This window comes from Rhinolophus sinicus, linkage group LG10, assembly GCF_036562045.2.
Source record: "Rhinolophus sinicus isolate RSC01 linkage group LG10, ASM3656204v1, whole genome shotgun sequence".
Lineage (NCBI taxonomy): Eukaryota > Metazoa > Chordata > Mammalia > Chiroptera > Rhinolophidae > Rhinolophus > Rhinolophus sinicus.
The window spans coordinates 97,261,211-97,283,419 of NC_133759.1; the positions used below are offsets into that span (position 1 = coordinate 97,261,211).

At 39.7% G+C, this 22,209-nt stretch overlaps 1 protein-coding gene across 4 annotated transcripts in view; it reads right to left on the minus strand.

Annotated features, from left to right (window-relative positions):
- The window catches only part of GABRB2 (gamma-aminobutyric acid type A receptor subunit beta2), a 206,278-nt gene extending 192,360 nt beyond the window's left edge, over positions 1-13,918 (minus strand). The window contains exons 1-4 of one of the 4 annotated variants that reach the window (XM_019740757.2): positions 13,388-13,918; positions 11,972-12,200; positions 11,726-11,817; positions 10,656-10,723 (exon numbers count right to left, since the gene is read on the minus strand). In XM_019740757.2, the coding sequence (XP_019596316.1) occupies positions 10,656-10,723; positions 11,726-11,817; positions 11,972-12,048 (237 nt within the window). In that variant the 5' untranslated portion in view covers positions 12,049-12,200; positions 13,388-13,918. Of the gene's footprint in view, positions 1-10,655; positions 10,724-10,833; positions 10,992-11,725; positions 11,818-11,971; positions 12,201-12,890; positions 13,008-13,387 lie in introns of those variants that run through there. The other 3 variants (XM_019740765.2, XM_074313868.1, XM_074313869.1) reach the window with 3 other exon arrangements.
- Positions 13,919-22,209: the final 8,291 nt, after the last annotated feature.

Sequence of the window (22,209 nt, forward strand, 5' to 3'; positions counted from 1 at the left end):
TCTTTTGGACTGACCTTGAAATACATTGCAATTATTGTTTCACACAAATAATAATCATCATTTTGCCGAGTATTCTGAGATAGGTACTACCTCATTAAACTAACAAGATGTGAAGGGCTAACATTTTTTTGGTTCTAAAAGTCTCTCATAAAATTTAATCAAAACTTAATTTTGCTATTAATTCTCTGGATTACCATATACTTTTTTCAGAGTAGAGTTTTGTTTTGATCAAGAACTGAATTCATACCCCAGTGATGAAAAATTGTTTATAACAACCACGAAAAAAAGCAAATTATAATCTTCAACTTATCCACAAACCCTAATGATGCTGAAACAGTGATAATTACTATTCTAATTGATCTTCAAATGACTTAGGCTGTCCACTTTTGCATATTACAAGTATTATTCTTTCCGTTGTATTTGTTTGATTTTTGTAGCTCCCAAAGTCATCTGGGAAGCTGGAATGTGGATTATTAACAATCATCCTGAGAAACTATAACGGAGGCAGGCCCATTCAATATTTTCAACTTCCTTTCCTTTAACTTGAGAAAAACACAAAATAAATGAAATAGAGGACAAATGGGGCTCAAATCACCATTCCAGCACTTTTTTGTTGTGAAATAATGAGGGCTGTATTGTCTCAGTTCTAATAGGTTCCAACAGAAATCTTTTAACGCCACTTACCCATCTGTAGAATGTAATGATATTTCTTATTTTATAGAGTTTTTGAGATTTAAATATGAAATCATTGAAAAATTACATTTCATTTCATAGAAATTTCTCAATAATGGTAGTGATTTTCATAGTGTTGTTAGTTATAATAAAATATAACCCAGTTATATGTTAAAAGTATAATGTAATTTTTCAAATCCTGCTTTTCACTGACACTTTTTATTTAAAATATTTGTTTATAAACTATCAAATGACTAAAAGAACAAAGATAATCCACCTGTACTTTGATATGGTTGATTCCCTATTATACAAATTCAAAAGTCCCTGATTATACACATCCTTATACGGCAAATCTTTGTTGCATATTTTATAAAATATTCATTTATACTAAGCAAAACCCACATACCATGTAAAAGGTCTTCTGCCATTTCTCATCTCATGAAAGAATATTGCAAAATCCCACCAGGATAAGAACCATATATGTCTGTCTCTCCATCTCCCTTTCTGGATCTCTCCATCTCTCTCTCTCTCTGTCTCCAAGCCCAACAGTGTAAGTAGCATTTGATAACATCAAGTTTTGTTTCTGCTATGATTGCACTATGCACTAAAACAATAATAAGACTGGATGCTCAGACCTCCAGGATTGTGGCATGTTTTTCAAATGCGAGCATAAATAATTAAGAGGTTTTTGTTTCTGTCCAAATCTGGGACTTTTACCACAGGACACATTTATAATATTTGCCACTTTGATTAAACATCCTAAGTGAAGACAATTCCATGATAACAAATGTCCACCTATGTGGTCTATGGGGTGATGATGATCACAGCTCGTTTGCTAAAATAACAAGATAAAGTCCTTTTAAATGCGGGTTTAAATGCGGCCCATTAAATAGGTAGTTTTACGGTCTCTTAGAAAATGTGCAATTAAGATATTAAAATGATGACTGATCTTTCCAGATAACCACAGATTATCTGCCAGAAAATAGTACTTTGTAATGTTATAAAAGCAATTGGCAAAATTGTTTTATTCTGATTTCCTACAGAACAGAATTGGACCTCTAAAACCTAAGTCTAAAATAAAGCATCCAAAAAATCTGAAAGAAATAAGCAAACTTGGTTTTTCATTTAGTCTATAATTCTATAGATCTTTCATCTGTAAATTTGGCAAGTACTTATCCTGACTTTTCAAATAATAAGGGTATCACTCTCTAATGAATTCTCTTAAAAAAAATGGTTTGACACACAGGCATTCTCATGTGATTCAAGTAAACACTTATGAGCATTCTTCCAATACATAAACCGGATGCAAATTTACACAGTCTAGTGGATCAGTCCCACCAGTGTGGAAAGAGAGAGCTGGCTTAACAGTGAGTTCATGAAAGAAGAGTGATTTATACAACTGGTCAACCAGAGAACACTTCAAGAGATCTTCAGTCTATTAACTCAAACTCTCATTTGGCCAAAGAAACAGAAGTATGAATTTACAAAATAAATCTTAAAGTTTCTTTGTTAGTATGTAGATCAAAAAAAGAAAACGAACACAAAAAGTACTTAAATTTCTTTTTTTTTCTTCTTTTTTTTGGATCAGGGTGGCTTCAACAACAGTAAGTGCACAGAATGGTGATTAGATTTTACAAGTCAATAACTGGCACCTACTTACTTATATTTAAAACTTTTTCACATTTATATTTCTTATTTTATGATAGTCTTGAAAACGCCCTATAAATCATTTCACTTAAGATTAATGTTAAAAAATATTTCTCGAAAAATCTACAGTTGATGAAATATCCACACCCTCATGAAAACTGACAATTTTTAAAGATGACTTTTATATAATTTGTTTAAAAGGAAGTTGTCTGATTGTCAATACAGTTAACTTGTAGTCCTAAGAAGCAGGAAGATTTAATAATTATCTTAAAACAAATACTCTATCTTGGAGGGGATGAACAGCACATGCTCTAAAACATTACTTTTTCTATGTTGCTGCTTTAGAAGTTGGAAGGTAAGAATAAACGGGACTGTTTCAATAGAAAACAGCAATCACCTTTGACTTATCTGTATTACCAGCCCTACTATTCAATATTTTTCCCATTAGCAGAAAAATATGCAGGATAAAACAGACTTTAATTTTCCATTATTCATTGTATCCTTATTTTCATAGAAAACTCAAACCCGTGTGAAGGCTTTCACACATGCAGATTCCTGAATACCCTCCCAGACCTACTGAATCAGACTCTGGATATGCGCCCTGAAAATATGAATATTAACACTAGAATTAGATGATTCTATTGCACAGCAAAGTCTGAGAATTATTGTGAAAACCTGGTTCTCAACCTTTTATTTTGATTCCTCTGAGAGATACAACCACTCTCCTCTCCCACCATCTGAAACACTCTTCTCTCCATCAACCCTCCCCTCTCCAATCAGGGAATCAAGATTAATTCTTCTCGACTCTAGAGAGAGCTTTAGCTCCAAAGTAAAAACCATTTCATATCCCCCCACAATACAGCCTAACCAGTACCCTGCCGGTTATGCTAGCATTTGATAAACACTTGCTGGTAGCATGATATACTGTAGCCCCTTAATTACTCATTCAACAAATCATATTTGTTCATTTGATGCATATTTGTTGAACACCTACTAATTGTCAGGCTCCGTGCCAGGTACTGGGGATGCATGCAGACACTGACCATGTATTTGCACACCTCAAAATCTCTGATCTTCCTCCATGGATTATTTATGTATCGCTTTTCTAAGATACATGTAGATTTGCCAAAAAACTTCATTAAATTGTTGCCATTGTGTGAGGAGAGAAGTTATTTCATCTTCAATTGCCCAAACAATTGCTTCTAAGTTAAGACCTCTTGGCAGGTAAGTGGGTGGTAGGTGCCAAATTATACAGCAAGGAAAATGAGACTTGGCAGCAAAAATGCAGAAGGAATGTTAACAAAATGAGCATTAGCAAAAGCCAATGGGCTGAAGACACCCCGATATTTTTCCATATAAATAAGGATTGGATAATATAAACCTATTTCTCTCCTTGTTTAATAAAACATATATTTGCAAATAAAACACACAAGTGGAGCAACATGTAAACCTGGTGTTTTTATCTTTTAAAAACTCAAAACCATCTACTTTCTTATTCCTCTTTTAACCATCTGATTCAAAGTAATTTTATGTCATCCAAAAGCATAAATTGATTTTGGAAAAACTCGGTAGTATCAGGATAGAAACAGAGTACAAAGTACCTGTGTAAATGTGAGTCAAATTGATATATAAAACTTAAAAAAAAAATTCAATTTATATGTTTTTTAAATTTAGTTCGCTATTTTGCATATGATTTGTATATTATAATTAATGCTGTATAAGTAAAAGTAGATATGCTTCTCAAATAATCCGTAGCTAGAATTAAGACTAATAATCTATGAAATGTGTTGTTGAAATCCTTTTTGAACAAAAGACACAATTGCAGTCTAGTGGGATGGCTAAGGTTGAAGAATGTGAAGTCAGTCATTGGCTAACTGTGGCCTTGATCAAGTCACTTAACTTCTCTGGGTCTCAGGTTCTTCATTTGGAAATAGGTCGCTAGTAGCCATCTCACTCTTTTTACGGAAGGATTAGATGAGATAAGGCACGTCAACATGATACCTGCACAAGTTATGGACTCAATAAGCAATAGCTATAGTTATTTTGTCACAGTGTGTTACGATGATGGTAGAAAATGTTGGGCACTTTACGAGAGGAGGAGGAGAAGGGGAAGGAAGAGAAGGAAAAGGAAAGAACATAACAGCTTGCTAAAATTGGGTAGGAGAGTTTCTAAGCATAATTTTTTAGAGTTAAGCCTGCCTATGGTCAGTGAGTGTTCACGCCACTTTCACCATGCTTCCTGCTTCTCGGTTATCCTTCTGTGTGTCCCAAGTAACCTCATTTACCCATTCTCCACAGCGGCCAATTTTAACCTCTAATCTCAACAGAAAATGCCTCCTATGTCACAGGATACAGAGGTTGTCAATCAGGGGAGACTTTAGCTTCCTATCCAACACCCCAGCTCACTCCCCACTTTGTATGCACGACCTATGCCCTTCTCAAAGACACTCCTCCTCCAAATTATATGACTCCTTTCCTCAATTACCCGCTTCCCACTTCACTTCGTATCCAAAATTTTCAAAAGTGTAGCTTCAACCACTAAGTTCCTTTTGCTACACTTACCAATAAGCTCTGTTATTCTATCTGGAAAACATGTCTCAGAACTTATTTTGATTAATCCTTGTGGCATCTGACTGACAAGAAAAAGAAAATTCTCAAATGTCCTAAATTAAGTTACAGTGGGCCAGAGAGTGAGAGAAAGAGAGAGAACAGTTAGCCTGTTAAGAGCTGGGGGCTGGCTGACAGAAGATTGTTCACATTCCTGAATGTATGTTGGAGCTTTGAGTCTACATCTGGGCTTCTACTAGATGGGTCACCGCAATCCACATACGCAGGGACTTTCAAGATGGTTGTCCGTAACCAACCAAAAGTAGTAACTATTTCTTCCTTACTGACGCGCTCCAAGCAAAGAACTGCCCGTGTTTCACCTTATCCTAAACCCCTCCTATCTGCAGCCAATGTAAATTCTTTCAAAACAACTTACATCTTCTTCTCCAAAACATAATGTATAAAAGTGCTCCTCAACTCCAAGATGGCGGACATGTTGCCTCCTGCACCCGAAGCTGTTGCTGTTGGGTTTACTTTCTGTCCCAGGACCTGGTCTTTTATGTCCCAATATGAAAGGGCTTTCAGGGAGTTACCTTTTTTGTTTGTTTGTTTAATATGGTACAGCTGACCATTCACTTTTTTAAAACCTCTCTTGTGCCTCAGCTTTGAAGACATTATTATCTGCAGGTTCCCCTACTAACTCTCTGCTGCTGTGTAGCTACTTTTTAATCTCCTTAGTGGGCTCCTTTTCAGTGTTCCACCACTTAAATCACAGTGCTCACCAGATCTCCATTTTTAACTGTCCCCTCACATTCTGTTTTTAATTGTACCCATCCACACATTATAATAAGTAGTACCACACACATGCTGACATGTCCAAGTTCATCTGTCTAGTCATGACTCCTTACTTCACTCTAGACTTTTGGAGATTCCACGTGTATAGAAAAGTCACCATTTCCCAGACTGAACTCAGCGTATGCCCATATGCCTCATCCTCACCACTCCCTTCTCAACTCGGCTGTTTTTCCTATGTTCTATTTATCAATAAATGACACCATGAGAAACCTACACTTCACCCAGTCCTGTCACTTCTACCTTGTAAATGACCTGATTTTATATTTTCTCCTTTACATCCTTGCCTTAGTTCATCAATCCTTCCTGGATTTTTTGCAGTGGGTTTTCATCTTATTTCCCAACTTTAGGTCTTGCTCCACTTCAATCCACCCGCCACACTTCAGAAGCATTTTCCTGAAGTGTGAATTTGTTCCTGTGATTCTCCTATTTACATCCTTTCATGGGTCACAAAATTTAAACTCTTCAGCAAACCACAAAAATTGTCTTCATAATTTGATCACCACCTATGACCTTAATGCCAACGCTCACCTCCTCACTCCCTCTTCCAAATCTAGCCATTTTCAGCTACATGCAAATCTGTAATCTTACTTATTTTCTCTTTGTCTCATTCTCCTATATGCCATCGTTCTGCATAAAACATCTCCATAGACTACTAACTCCCATCTTTACCTACCTAATTTCTATGTAATACCTCAGTATTCTATATTTCCAATATTCCCAATATATTTTTTCTTTTAAAGCACATATGATCCTATATTGTGATTCTTTCTACATTTGTTGGTTTAAATAGTGAATGCCTTGAAATTTATGATTATGAATCTATGCTCTGTTTCCCCAAATATATGGTATAGTGTCTGTGAATATTAACAAATTACCGCCATAAAAACAACTACTTCACTCAATATTTGTGGCATTCTACAGGAATCAAATATCCAACAAACAATTGTATACAGTGAAAACCGCATGGGGAGAGATACAATAATTTTGTCTATGTGTATTTTATAAACATGAATTAGGAGGACAGAATAGATATGTAACACATACAGCAAGTTAAAATACCAAATAACAAATGGATGATGTAGTAGTCTACAAGAGACGAAGGAACCCATGGGAGACACAGACCATTAGGTACCCATTGGATATTCAGGAAAAGTTTTAAGGAAAAGATAAGACGTACCCTAAGGATAAGCACAGTAAAAGCCTGCAGTAGAATTAAGACTAGTGAACCCCACCTATATATTACGTTTCATGGGGTCTTGCTCACTGCTCTGTTCCTAAGGCCTAACACATGGCTGGATCATAGTAGCTGCTAAATAAGTATTTGTGTTGAATTGAATTTTAAACTTTGCAGCTGGTGATATAAGGAAACATCTGTTTTGTTTCTTTTTTTAAGGCAGTACTTTTCTCCATTCACCATTCCATAAAAAGGTAATTTGTGTATGTGTTTACTAGAACTCTTTCCTCAAAAGTGAAATACTGCTTTACTCTTTGGTTGGCAAATGTGTTGTTTCAAGATGGAGAAGAATCTGCTTTAAATGAAATCTATTTCAGTCCATAATCCTCAGAGCCAATTTTAGATCTTAAAACGCACTTTTCATCAACAATCTTAACAAAGAGATTCCTGCCAATTTAACCAAGACATCTAAAAATATTTCATTCGAAAGCCAAGCTTTCTGCTCAGGAGCAATCTAATTGAGACCATGTTCTTCCAAAGATCTTTCATTGAGCCAACCATCACCTGAGTCACATAGCTGACGAAGACAACATCATCACCCTCCTGAGTAAGAACTCACAACTGCATGCCACTTAGGAATTCCGCATTTTCCTTAGTCTGTGCTGGATTTCCAAGTTTCCTAAAACTTCTTTGTACCCAACAGAGCTATTGTAATAAACCAAACCCCAGACACACGTAACTTTGAGTTGGAAATAAACTTAACATATCCCCTTTCACTTGAAACATAAGGAAACTGAGACTTATCAGTGCCAATTACTGACCCAACCACAGTTAGGGTAGTAGCTGGAGTGGATGCCGGGTCTCTTGAGTGACAGCCTGGTGCTCAGTCTTCCATATAAGCTATGTTCATAGAACACCAGCACCTTCCACATATATCGTTTCATTAATTCTGGTGGTCACCTGAGATAGGTAACCGTGGGACTGTCACTCCCCTTTAACTGGTGAGTCACTCCCTCAGGATGACTGAGCAGCAGAAGCAGAACAAGCATCCTAGACTCCTGACTCAGTTCAGGGTTTTTCGAGCACTGCCATTTACCAGGATCATCACCGACAGGGACCTTTTTCTATTGGGACAAATGAGTCAATGACCATTTAAATGGTCTGATGCCTACCATTCTTCAGAGGAAGATTTGTTATAATAAAAGTTACAAGTATAAGAGGTTATAGGCCACAAAGAATAATAAGTAGAAACATGTATGTTAATCAATTCTGAGGTTTCATTAATCAATCAACCATTCTTTCAAAACTGAATTTAATAAAAAATCTTAATCCTTTAAGACCTGTATACGGGGCCAATATGCCATAAATATCTTCTTTTATGTAGACACCAGTGATGGAATTTCCCCTCTTTTGCTTCAAATCAAATGACCATATTTAAATAAAATAGCAATACCACAAAATTTTTCTTTGAAGGATTAACTTAAGGTCACTAAGCTTGCTCGCTGAAATAAGTGTTTATTTTACAACAAGTAAAAATGTGTCTGGACAAGTCCACTTGTGTGTCAGCATTAAGCTAAGAAAGGAATCTAGCATGGGGTTTTTAACACTTGGTTCTAATCCTTAATGCTACACTACTGTCCTATTTACAACCTGACATTTGTTTTTACACTTTCAACATCCCATGATTTTTCCAGCAACAGTGAATAACCTTAAGAGACGACACTTTGTCTTAGCTAGGTCTATATTTTGACTAGCAGGTCTTGGCACTGTGTCCAATTCAGATACCTTTCCAAAATGCTGCATGCAGGTAAACCTTTTAAGAAGAAAAGAACCACAACCCTCTTCTACTCTAAACAATTTGGAATATACTACATCTATGCTATTAGCTAATCTATTGCAGCGATTTCTCGTCATCTCATCATTGTCTCTTCGGATACTAAATATTTCTTAATTTTTCTATAAAATCCCCTTTTGTGACACTCCAAAGGGGAAGGTGGTAAAATAAAATTTGGGAGGTGAAAAGAGCATAAATAACCAAAAATGCAAAAGTGAGGAGTCTAATTCAATCACATGAAGAACACAGCGAACCACGCCTGATTTCTGTATCTCTGTTTTGAGCAGCATAGTGTATACTCAAGTAATTGGGACTTAGGACAGTAGCCACATTAGAACATCTTTAATTTTTTTTTTTTATGGTAAAACTCCAAGTACAAACTAAAATCCCTCTAAAACCCCACAAATGTGAATATTTATATATCTGGCAAATTAAATAGTATCCCAAGAAAGAAACATTCTCTACTCATGAAGGGGATTTTCAAAATGTATGGGAAATCTGTGGCTCTGAATCATTCAATATTGTCTTTAATCTGTGTTTTATATCCTAAATGGTAAAAACTTGAGCAATGATTGGAGAGTAAGAAGATACGCGTCATTAAAACATTACTGAAAGAGCTGAATATTCCCTCCAGTAGTCATGAAACGTTTCATAATCTTGTGATGCCTCAGGATTATCACCTATATTTGGACAGCGCAGAGCTGGTTATTTGAGCTTCCTTATATTTGAATTCTGGGAATATGAATATTTGCATAATGTTGAGAGTATGTCCACTACAGAGTTCTTCGGCTCTCTTGAGTTAGTAAGTGTCCTGACTTTCAAGTCCTGATGGCTGGCTCAGAAGTATTTTGCATTAAACTTTACATACTATATCCTCTTCTTTAACAGTGCATTGCATTTCTAGCCAGAACCATGGCACAACACAATCTTCTGAAAAATGTGCTGTGTGCTATCAGAATTGAAAGTAACAGTGGGACCTTACACTCAAATGTGGGCTTCTAGAAGAACTTTTCCAAAGGAGAAAACTTCAAAACCACAGAGAATAGTCACTGGAGATATGGCCTAAGTGTGGGTATCTGGGACACTAATCTGTCTTGTATGCCTGCAGTGCCCCATCATGGACAGCAGGGGGCGCGCCTGCGTGAAGCAAACCCCCCACAAGTGTTTCCCAGTTGGAAACACCGAGGCTTTTTCTCTTAGCCCTTCCTTGCCCCAAGTCCAGGGAGGTAGTCAGTAAGGAGTGCTGTTATTCATAAATTGTAAAAGCTTAGGACATGTGGTGAATAGCACTGCAGAAGTGACGGGAGATGGCACAAAAGTCTGAGTTCCCCTTTTGAAAACAAGGGTGGTCAATTTTTATTTTATTTATTTTAGTGGTCTGGGGGCTTAAAGGAGCTAGTGAGCAACTGGGGGCAGTGCGTGCCATCAGCTGTAAAGAGGACATCTCTGAGAGCAACAAGTGGACATGAGTATCACCGGGTCATTTATTCAGCCTCTTTGCTACAGTTTAGTTTGTAGGTTACATTCTCTTGTTAAATGTCAAATCAAAACCCTCCCTTCTTTCCCGGACCCCATGCCAAACCAGAAAATCACTTGATGAAAGGGGTTTCCCATTGAATTTTAGGAAATGTGGCTTCTGCGGAGGGTCTCCTGCATGTGGCTGTGTTTTGCATGTGAATGTGTGATGCATTTTACTTGCTTTATGTCAAGTCCCAAGTATTAGAACCAAATTGGAAAAATCCCTAGGGACCAGAAAGAACGGGCTCTGAAGCCACAAACACAATGGATTCCAAAGTAAAATGCCCTGCCCTCACTCCCACTTCATACATATAGTCAGACACACCCCATTCCCACTGGCTGGGTACTTTCTCCCCCCATCCCCAAATGAAGGTCTGCAGGGACCCAGACATAAACCTCAGTACTCACCATATTGACTTCAGAAACCATGTCGATGCTGGCAATGTCAATATTCATTCCCACAGCCACTGGTGGACCTGCAAACCAAGAGGGTCAGCCACGTGATTTCTCAGAACTTCATTCATTCTTAGCAAGAGTTGTCCCCAGTCATGGGACACTCTGTCCCAAGTCCCTCCCCAGTGCTCACCCTCAAATTCTTCACGTCCCTGCTCCTTTTTTAAAAAAAAGGTGGCAGGCGCTCCTCCATGAAATGCTGTATTGAACATGCATACACATGTCCTCATGGAGGAGGGATTCCAGCTCTGTCTATATATGCAGATGTCTCAGCACAAGAATACACACAACTCACAAGAACACAGGAACTGCTCTAGCCCCAAAGAATTTAATATATTGTGTTGAAACCCTCTCCTCCTCATTCCACTCCCCCACCCCACCCCTTGCTTCTTTATGCAGGTTTTAACTCTTTGAGCTTCATAAGATTCTGAAGCAAAATTAAATGGACATATCAGGGTATCTAAAGCTGCAGCGAGAGAGGTCCTGGACGCTTCTCCCCCCTCCCACTGTCCCTATCCTCCAAGCCCCTCAGCCCTCCCTTCCCACCATGCCATGCAGGGACTGAATAATATCCAGACACCAGTCACTTTAAACCAGAGCCAGAACTCTTCCAAAGTAGGCGGGCACAGGGGTTAATGACACTTCTCAACCAATTGTCTGCACATCTTGTCCTCAAATATGTTCATGACTGCCTTCATTAAGCCAGGTTCTCTGGGCACACCATTAACTAAACTTAAAAGATTTGTATCTGAACGAGGCAAAGACAGTGAAGCAAAGGATTTATAACAGCAATCACCAGTACACGCTAAGAGGGTCTCAATGAAAGACCATCTAAGTGCTGGATAATAACAAATCACCTTAAGTTTGGCTCAGTTTCTCAATATGGTAATACAGAGACACATTCAATAAACCACAGGCACCACGATGAGGGAGAAGGAAGACAGCGAATGCAAAGCTCCAAAGACAGCTTATAAAAAGAAAGGCTATAGCTGGGCTGTTTCTTATTTCCAAGGCAACCCCATTACCTCCAAAATCCGGTCTCAGACGTATGTCATAGCCTTTCAGGAGTCTATCCACCGTCTCTTTAACCAGTGACATATTACTAGGGTCATTGACACTAAAGAAAGAAAAGACAATAAACAGGCATCAATAAAGCAGCAAGCACAGCGTCTTCAGCATCTGATTCTCACTACAGATCCCGGCTCACAGAGGTATGCAGACAGAGCCCTTCAAAGTGAGAAAGGAAAAAGAGAAACGTTGGGCACACTTACCTCTGTGCACAGACAGCAGCGATTATTAAGGGGAATGACCAAATCCCAAAGTAGCCCTTTTTCCGGACTCTCCACATCCCTTTAGTTTTTGATGGGATTGAGGGTTTCACTGAAGAGAGGAGATCCAACTTAGTCTGCCCAGTGCAGTAATTCTAATGTGAGGCGCATGCGCACGGCGTACCAAAACATCAAAGGAGCAGCAGCGGCTGCCTGGGACCAAGCAGATTTTCTTGCAAAGGGGAAAAAAAAAAAGGAAATTAAAGGGGGAAAAGGCAAAGCATATACATGTATAATATATACATATTTGAATACTATAAAAAAAGTCAGCGAGGACTCAGAGTAAAAATCTTTGTTGTCCTTTCGTTAAGACAAAATCAACTAGAGTGGCTGGTTAAGTTTTGGTAGTTGCAGGAGGCAGTTTTGCACCTCGCGGGTTGTAGGGTGTGTGTGTGTGTGTGTGTGTGTGTGTCCCCTCTAAATGTGCAAATCCAGATGATAAATTTAAGGGATAGCAGGTGTGGAGTGCGAGAGGAAGATGGGTGCCTGGGAGACCACTTCTGGTCTCAGCAAGCAGACGGGAGAGGAGTTTGAACTTTATTTCCTCAGCAGATAGCATCCCCTGCCTAGGAAAAGATGGGTGCTGGAGGTGGGGGTTGTGAGGCGGGGGAGGGGGGGCGAAGGGATGGTGGGAGCAGGAATTGAAGGGGGGGAAGAGAAAATAAACCAATGGGAGGAATGCTGAGCAATCCTTTGGATTTGGGGCGGGCTGGGGGGCGCCGTGGAGAATGAAAAAGACACTGAAAAATAAAAAAGGAAGCCAGAAAAAGAAATGAATAAAATGCTGCTCGGTCTTTTCTAGGAGTCAAGGAGCAAGCTTTTCTTCACTACTCATGAGCGATTTCTTTCTCCTGCTCCTCACCCTTTGCTCTCTATTCCCAGGGAAGCAAACCTCGGGGTCCCGATTTCTCACGGTGTGACGTGCCTGACCCGCTAGTCCCGATTATTTATAGCAGGAGGAGGTGGGGGAGGCGACGAGAGCAAAAAGGCAAGGCTGTCTCTCCAGGTTTCAGTCTGATTCTGCAGCTGGAAATTATTAGTAGGGAGGGTGGGGTTTGGATGGGGGGGGGTCATAGGACGTAGGGGCGGGGGACCGGGGGATGCGGGAGGCAAGAGCCCTAGCGTGGTTGCGGGGAGCAAGAGGGTTTGGGCGTTGACACGGTGCAGGTAGGGCAGGTGGCCGAGTGGGATGCGCCTGGCGGGCCCCCACGCCCCCTCAGAGCATACGCACACCCGTGCGCACGTGCAGGCGCGCGCGCGCGCACACACACTCACACACACACACTCACACACACACTCACACACTCACACACACACACACACACACTCATGCCCGCCTCGCCGCCCGCTCCTCCGTACCTCGCGGGCCTGCACTCGCCGCCCACTCCACCGCGTGCGGAGCAAGCGCCCCAGCCACCGCCGCCGCCACCACCACCGCCGCCGCCGCCGCCGCCGCCCTTGCCCCAGATGGGAGCGCGCGTGGTGGGGAAGAACACTCGGTTATTCAGGGGCCGTGCCTCGGAATTGGAAAAGCCAGAGCAGTCCCTAGGAGGCAGGCAAAAAGAGGAAGGAGCTCTGGGGCCGCCCTGGGCACCGCGTTCTCTCGTGGTCTCCGCAGCACCTCGTCTTCTCTGTCTTTTCCGGGGCTGAGAGGGACTCGCGTACCCCGAGGCTGCCTCTTCCCTCCAGCCTGAGGCTGGATCAAGCTTGCCTAGGCTGCCGGGACCCAGAGGAGACAGCGAGCGCGCTTGGGGGCTGGAGAGGGAGGGAGTTCATTCACGGAAGGAATCTTCCCTCAGCCCAAGGGAAAGAGACGTGCCGCGGGCGCCTGGAGGTGCCACCAGGCTCGGGGCATCCAGACTGTTTGAAGGAGCCGGTACGAATGGCTCTCGGGGCACTCCCGAGTTTATCTTAGAACGTGGGTGGAGAGGGATGGAGGGCAGGTGTACTCGCTACCCCACCCCCGTTCCTCTGTGAATAACTGGAAAAGTCAGAGCTCAAACCTACATTCTGGACCCCAAAGCTTAATTTCTAACTCCTTCTACTGATCATCCTTACTATTAACTGAGCGCCTACTATGTGCCAGGAGTGCATCATTAATTCTTACAATAATTCTACTTTAGCTTTCACTTCAATTTCCCCACATTATGGATTTAGAAACTGGTGCGCTGAAGCGAAGGAACTTGCCCAAGGTCACACAAGTGGCTAGAGGTGGAAGCAGGATTGGACTCCAAAGCCAGCATCCCTAACCATTACACTAGACTGCCTGGACTGCCAGGTCCAGGAGCTTGCAGGCTGCAGGCTGGTCGCTGCTGCATAGCTCCCTCTGTCCGAGGAGCCCTCGGCTGCTGCAGGAGGAGCCGGGGGGCGCACTCCGCCCGAGGCTGGCCTGGCCCGTGTCTGAGGAGGTGGCGAACGTGTCCAGCACCCAGGACTCCTCAGGGTAGTGGTCCAAGCTGCACTCTTGACCCATTTACCTCTTGACAACCTTCCCGCCTAGGTCAGAGGCTCCTGGGGCAGCTTGGGGTGATGACTCCAAGGGATGTGTGGAGGCCTGAGGGCTGGGACTGGGAAGCAGACAGGTTCCCTGGGATGGAAGCAGAGCAGGAAGGAGAGCTGTGTGCCTTCACCGAGTAAGGGTGTTTCTGGATTAGAGACAGGGAGAACAGCACCTAAACAGTGCTGAACTCCGGCCTGGTGTTCTACTGGGCTGCGGAGGCTTGTAGGAGTGTGTGTGAGTGTGTGTGTGTGTGTGTGTGTGTGTGTGTGTGTGTGTGTGTGTGTGTGTGTGTGTGATGATATAGAGATGGAGACAGAGGTGGAGGTGGAGGTGGAGATAGAGATGGAGATAGTGATAGACAGATATGAAGTCTGTAACTCTATTTGTAATTACTTGGGTTGAGAGGTACAGTAATCAAAATGCGTCCCTATGGGGAAGGAAAAATTCCCTTTCTTTTAACCCTTCTACACAGTGGGAATCTTTTATACAAGCTAAGTGTATTGAAGAGAAAACAAAGTTTAGACTGTTAACATTTATACCCCAGGATATCAACTGGTACAGCCTTCTCTTTCTCTGGAAAACACCTCCAAACAGGGTTTTCCTTCTGACCCTGTTACCCTCCTTGAACTTTCTGCACTACCTGCCCCTCCTACTTAGGCTCACTGCAGTTTGGGTTGAAAAGAACAAAAGTCGGAAAACAGAACAAAACCACAAATACTGTCATCCACTGAAAATAACGATGATGACGGCCCAGCGAATGGTTAAAGAGTATTTGTTAAAAGTCTACTACATACAGAAAATTAAGGAAGAAGAAGGCAACGTATTAAAAGGAAAGAAACTTGCATGCCGGCTAGTGAAACAATAGCACAACGGAAACTGAAAGTCAAAGGAACTAGAGGCCTACCTTTGTGTTCAAATTTCAGTTCAACTTTGTGACTTGGGCAGGTCCCTTAACCTCTGTAAACCTTAGGTTCCTCATAAAAACAAAAATAACAATAGTACCTTCTCCACTGGACTGTTGTAGAATGACATAGATTTACTTGCAGCATTTGGCATGTGATTAATAAATATTAGCAAATTTTCAATGAATAGACCGGAAAGCAAACACAGTTTTAATAGCATTCATCTATAAAGACTGAGTGGACATAAATTTGGTGGAATTATCATAGATTAATGAGAAGAGAAGATCAGACATTACGGGGACATTACAGGGAATTAAGGTAAGATGATGAAGAAAATATATTAAAGACCCAAGCAGCAATCAAAAGGAGAAAAGATAAAAGAGTCTATTTTCCTTATGTGGTACCATCTCAGGGATATCTCTTACCAATAGATGTAACTTATAGAATTGAAGAGAGATTCCTACTAGTTGTAAAACCCGAGATCAGCTTATACCTAAAGCGGGTCTTTACTGTACAGCAGAATCAACACCAGGACATCTCTCTGGAAGACTTTGCTGATAACGCTGCCTAGGAATGTAAAAACAGGAACCGTAATATGCACGTGAGAGTACTGCTAGAGAACTGCAGATGTGTCCGTGGTTAGAGAGCACCCTCCATGCTCCGGTGATGTATTGTAAAGGCAGACATGGTCCTTATCCACTTGGAGCTTATATTCCAGCGTGGGAAAGAGCCAGGATAGAATAACAGATGTAGCATGTACAGTGAAGTGGGGACACATAGGCTATTAGGAAGCCATAATTGGTGCAAATAACTCAGTTTGAGGATTTGGGTAAAGCTTGCCCGATGAAGTGATTCTTCAGTTGAGATCTGAAAGATGTATTAGCCTGATGAAGAGTTGGGGGATGAATGTTCCAGGGAGAAGAAACAGTATGTGCAAATATCCTGGACAACAGAGAGGATGGCATGAGTGAAGAATGAAGGAGAAACAGGAAGACCAGAGGACAAGGGTAAGAGAGGCTCTAAGAGTAATGACCTTGGAAAGCCGGCAGGAGCAATCTGGGCCCACCGATCTGCTGAAGTAGAGGAGTGACAGGACGTTTGAGTTTGATGACACTGGAGGAGGATGGTAGTGGCTGAAGGGGATCTTTTATTGCAGGAATCCAGATGAGAGATCATTTTGGTTTGAGTTAGGACAGTGACAGTGAAGATGGAGAAAAATGGCTGGAGTTATATGGGAGAACTGGCTCAACTTTGTGACAGATGGGATATGGGGAATGAGAAAGAAGAATTCAAGGATGATTCATACAATTCTGGTTTTTGCAGCTCAATGGTCGTGGCAGAAGAAAGCTGATGGGGACAATACATTCAGTCTGGGTCATGATAAGTTAGGTACTTACCTAGGCTAGCTATTCATGGTGCACTGGACATTCTGACATATGCACTTGAAGCTCAGAACTGAAGGGTGAGCTGGCACTAATACACAATTTCCATGTTCCATCCTGACACTTTTATTTCCCTTCTCAGCTTTAATTTTTCTCTTTGGAATGTATCACTATATAACATATTTTATTTTACCCACTGTAATTCTATCTTCCCACATGGAATGAAAGTTAAAAAAAGAAATTGTTGTCTGCTTTGTAACTGCTATATTCCAGTACTCAGTGCCCAAAGTAGAAACCTAATACATATGTTTTAATGAATCAGTGTATATTTGATGATTCCAAGGATGGAAACAACTTAAATCATGGGAATATATGAAACTTATCCAGGGAAGATGAACAGAATAGAATAGGGGACCTTCTCGTGAAGGACAATTACAGTCATCAGAAGAAGCAAATTAGGAATGGCCCACCCGGTAGGAGGAAAACTCCCGTGGTGTGATCAAAGCCAAGGAACGAGGATATTTTGAAAAAGAAAGACTAGTCAATTGTATTAAATCCTTAAAAAGTTTTAAAAATTTTGAATAGATATTACAGGCTCATGGTATAACATTCAAAATGTAAGTCATTCTGTCCCTCTGCCACCCTGATACCCTTCCTAGGAACTAACATAATTCAGTTGGGAGGGGGAATAATGTGGCATTCCATCTCAGGGCCTTTTGCCAGCTAAAGAACAAGGATGGGATATGCCCACAGGTGCCAGGTCACCTTCCCTAAACTCCTGCTCTTGGTGAAGCATCAACAAAGATGATTTTGGAGGAGGTTCTCATGGAACTCAGGTTACCTATTTAACATATAAATTGTTTCAACATTTGTATTTATTATTCTTTTTGAAAAATGAATAGAAATCTTAGCTTTGCATATTGATGGGGGTCTTGTTAAATAGCATGCAGAAATTTCCCTAATATTGGAGTAGGGAGAAAGTCAAATAATATATAGAAAGAAAATATATGTTTATTACTTCCAGTACATACAATTGCAGAGATTTACTAATTACTAATAAAGTGTTGCCAAGTATATGGCTTCCGGAAACTACTGTAATATACACAGAAGAACCATTTTAAAGTAACCTCTCCATGTATCTTATAATGAATGCACTTTTATTTATTTTCATGTGCTAAAAAATATTCCTAGAGTATAATTTTATCAAATACTTTTTTCCCTTTATGCTAGTCAAAAATACTTTTTATTTATTTGTCTGGCAAACCTTGCTTCACAGACACTGGAAAATAAAATTACTCCGGAATTACCATAAATCCAAATTATGGGCTTATGGCTTAATGAGGTTTTACTCTGCAGAATTAGAAATGTGAATTGTATGCCCACTGTTTCTCCTTCAGCACGTGGCACTGACATTAAGCCAGAATTTCCATAAAGTTCTTGACAGCAATCAGCCGATGACATATAAATCAATGTAATTTTTAATTAAAAATATAACAATAATAAAAATAAAAATATCAATATGTCAGATGCTCTTCCAAATGTTTTACACCTATACATGAACATATTTAATCTTCACAATATGCCTATAAAATGTTAACTATTATTATCCCCATTTTATATATGAGGACACAGAAGCAGAGATTAAGTAGTGATATGATTACAGAGTTTATAATATTAAAGGACTCAGGCCTTCCTGATAACTGTGTAACTTTATAAATAAAACTCCTTTACGTTTATCTCCTCAGCTTGTCTCACCCACTGAGTTAATGCAAGAGAAATAAAATCTTAGTCCAGACGAAGGATCTCTGAACCTAACAGAGATTGGATTTACCAATCAAACGACCAATGGGAAATTTTGAGAGCTGGAGTTACTCAACACCTTTTGAAGTATACCTTTTAGCATCACCTCAAATTAATCGCTCTTCAAGAGTAGAGAAAGTGTGCTTCAAAGTACAAAACGAAGTGGCTGATGCTCTAAATGGAGGTAAAATGATCAGACAAGGATGTTACCTAAGCTCTGAGACCGTGGAGATATGAATTCCATTCACGCACCATCTCAGGAGTAATGAAACACCACATCCCTCACGCTATGAAAGGACAGATGGGAGAAAAGTCCTTTTACCTACTACTTCTCAAGACCTGAAGGGGAGGAGAGGTGTGCCTTATAAATATAAGTAAAAGTGATGTATAAGCAGTGACATTGAAGGTCCTAAAAAATAATTTTTCAAAATCTCTCTGCCATTGAGAAGTGGCCAAAGATAGGTAACCCGAGGTGTAAAATGGAGTTTTCCAAAATGTAGGCCACAACACTCTGAGTCCTTTCCTGATACCCTTCTGCCAGAATTATTTATCTACTAGGGGCCCAAGTTAGAGAGTCTAGGATTTACAGGCATTTTGAGGGCCTATAAAAATTCTCAAAAATGTACATATTGGCTCCATCTTTAAAAAGCAAATGGCAATGTTGAAATCAATTGATTAATTAAAAGTCTATAAAATGTAATACTGTGTCTAAAATTATACAAATTTAAAATTTATATGGGGAAAGTACATTCTAATCAGCTTTATATTATGTCAAGGGGCTTCCAACAGTTAGAGGACTTGGCATGGGAAGGTATTAAAAAGCTCTAGGTCTCTCCAGCCTCAGGCAAAGTTAGCCTCTCCCTACTTCTGCGTGTCTAAAGCCAGTTCGAGTGTCTTGCTTTTTTGTTTTTGTTTTTGTTTCCACCGCCTTTGGAAACATCTCCATTTGCTAGTTCTATAAGGAACTATTACTCTTATTTTTATTGTTTTCCCAGCTCAGTGCATTTACCTGAACTGTATGAAGCACTCAGTAATTGATAAATTATTATTACAATTACTATTCATAGCTAATATTTACTGAGTGTTTGCTTACTAGCTTGCTCACTTTGTTATAAACACCAACACTTAGTCATTTAATACTTTGAAGTGTATTAGTTGGTAGTGTATCATTCAGTGTTCTTGGGGTTGAAAGTGACAAGAAACAAACTCAAACAAGCTAAAGCGAATATTACACATCATGTAATTGAACAAAGGTGTTCAGCTTTGAGGACATGTGGATTCAGAGGCTTAAACTACTTCATCTTGTAATTGTTATTTTATGAATGTTGGCTTCATTCTCAGAGACAGGCTATCTTCTAAAGATGACCATCAGCTACTATCCTATGATTTAAGTTTAGCAATCCTGAGAGGATTAGCAGTGCAGTAACTCCACCAAAACTATAAGATAGGACACTCTGTGGGATCTTAGATCACAGTTTCATCTTCAACCTAGCACTTGCTCTGATTGGTGGCTGGATCTCACCCCTGGTCCTGAAGGTGGGGAAACCATATCCAAACCATGTGGACTATGAACGATTGAGGAGTAACTATCCAAAGAGAGATGGTTAACGTGCTGGTACCAGAAAGATGAGGAATGGATGCTGAATAGATAAAAACTACGATGTCTACCACAGGTAGAAGGTGTTATGACTAACCATGTCTTTTTTGATAAAGACTTTGTGACACAGGGACTTGGATATGACTAGAAGAGGGACCTGTACCCACTCTATGGTCTTACATGAATGTCCTTGCAACTAGCTGATAAGAATGAAGAGATGATTCTAGGATATCTTGTCTCTCAGATTCATGTCAAGGGTAGATGATTAGTACTTATATTTTAGCAAATCACATATTCCTGTGTTAAACAATCACCCTGGAAAATTTAAATATAATCATGGTGTAACTGAATAAACATATGTAAATACATGCAAAGATCAACAGAAAAAGTTAATAAAATTATCAACATGATTAAATTACAACTAGGGATAGAAGATCCTTAATAATTGAATATTTCTGAACTGAAAAATATTACAATATTAATGTCAAAAATTGCATAAGCTCCCCTTACATATAGTAAGACTTTATCAATATTTGTTGAATAAATGAATTTTGCAACAACCTTTTTGCTGTCTAAGCAATTATATAAAATACTTCCCACATTAATAATATTAAGATAGTTTCTTAATTAGATGTTAACATATAATTTTCATTAATAAATATATAACTTTGTTTGGTATTTAACTATAACACGTAAGTCATTCTTGATACTAAATGACCTTTCCTGACACTTATATTCTAACCTCTCTGCACCTCATTAATTTTCACAAAATAGTATGAAGTGAGTTCTAACTTTATCCCCATTTCACAGTTTCCTGAAGTGTCAAAGATTTTGTGATTTAAAAAACTTCTCTTAAGAAAAGGAGGAATAGAGAAGAACTAGTCAAAGTGTCAGAATGAATATTTTCTTTAATTGGAAACCAAAAGAATAGCTATTAATACACACTCTTTTCTTCTATTTGTTTTAACAGAATTCTCTCATAATAGAAACTGCATGAAGATATGTTTTGCTCCTAGTTCCTGAGAAGATGAATTTGGTTTTAAGTTCATAAATGATCAAGAACTGTCAGTGGCAGTGTTCCTCCAGAGGGATGTGGTGTGTGTTGGCACAGAACGCAGCCATTGCTCCGTAAGATAGAGTCTCTTTCAAGGCCAGAAAGCCCATAAACCAATATCTACCAATGTTTATTGTTTTAAGTGTAATTTTTTTCCCAGTTTTACTGAGGTCTAATTGATATATAGCACTTCATAAGTTTGACTTGTACAACATAATGATTTGATTTACATATACTGTGAAATGATTGCCACAATAAACTGAGTTAACATCCATCATCTCATATAAATTTAAAAAAAAAGTGTTTTCTTGGTGATGAGAACTCTTAGGAATCACTCTCTTAACAACTTTCAAATATACTATGCAGCACTATTAACTATACTCACCATGCTGTACATTACATCGCTAGTACTTATTTCTTACAACTGGAAATGTGTACCTTTCACCACCTTCAACCAACTCTCCCTCCCTTGTCACCTGCCTCTGATAACCACAAATCAGATCTCTTTTTGTATGAGCTTGTTGTTGGTGGTGGTTTGTAGATTCTACATAACAGTTAAATCACACAGTATTTATCTTTGTCTTATTTCACTTAGCATAATGCCCTCAAGGTCCATCCATGTTGTCACAGATGGTAGGATTTCTTTCTTTTTATGGCTGAATTGTGTGTGTGTGTGTGTGTGTGTGTGTGTGTGTGTGTGTGTGTGTCTATCACAACTTGTATATCCATTAATTTGTTTATGGACACTTAGGTTGTTTCCACATCTGGGCTATTGTAAATAATGTTGCTATGGACATGGGGGTGCAGATAATCTCTTTCACATAGTGTTTTTGTCTCCTTCGGATATAGTCTCAGAAGTGGAATTGCTGGGTCATATGGTAGTCCGATTTTTAATATTTTGAGGACCTCCATACTGTTTTCCACAGTGGTTATACCAGTTTACAAT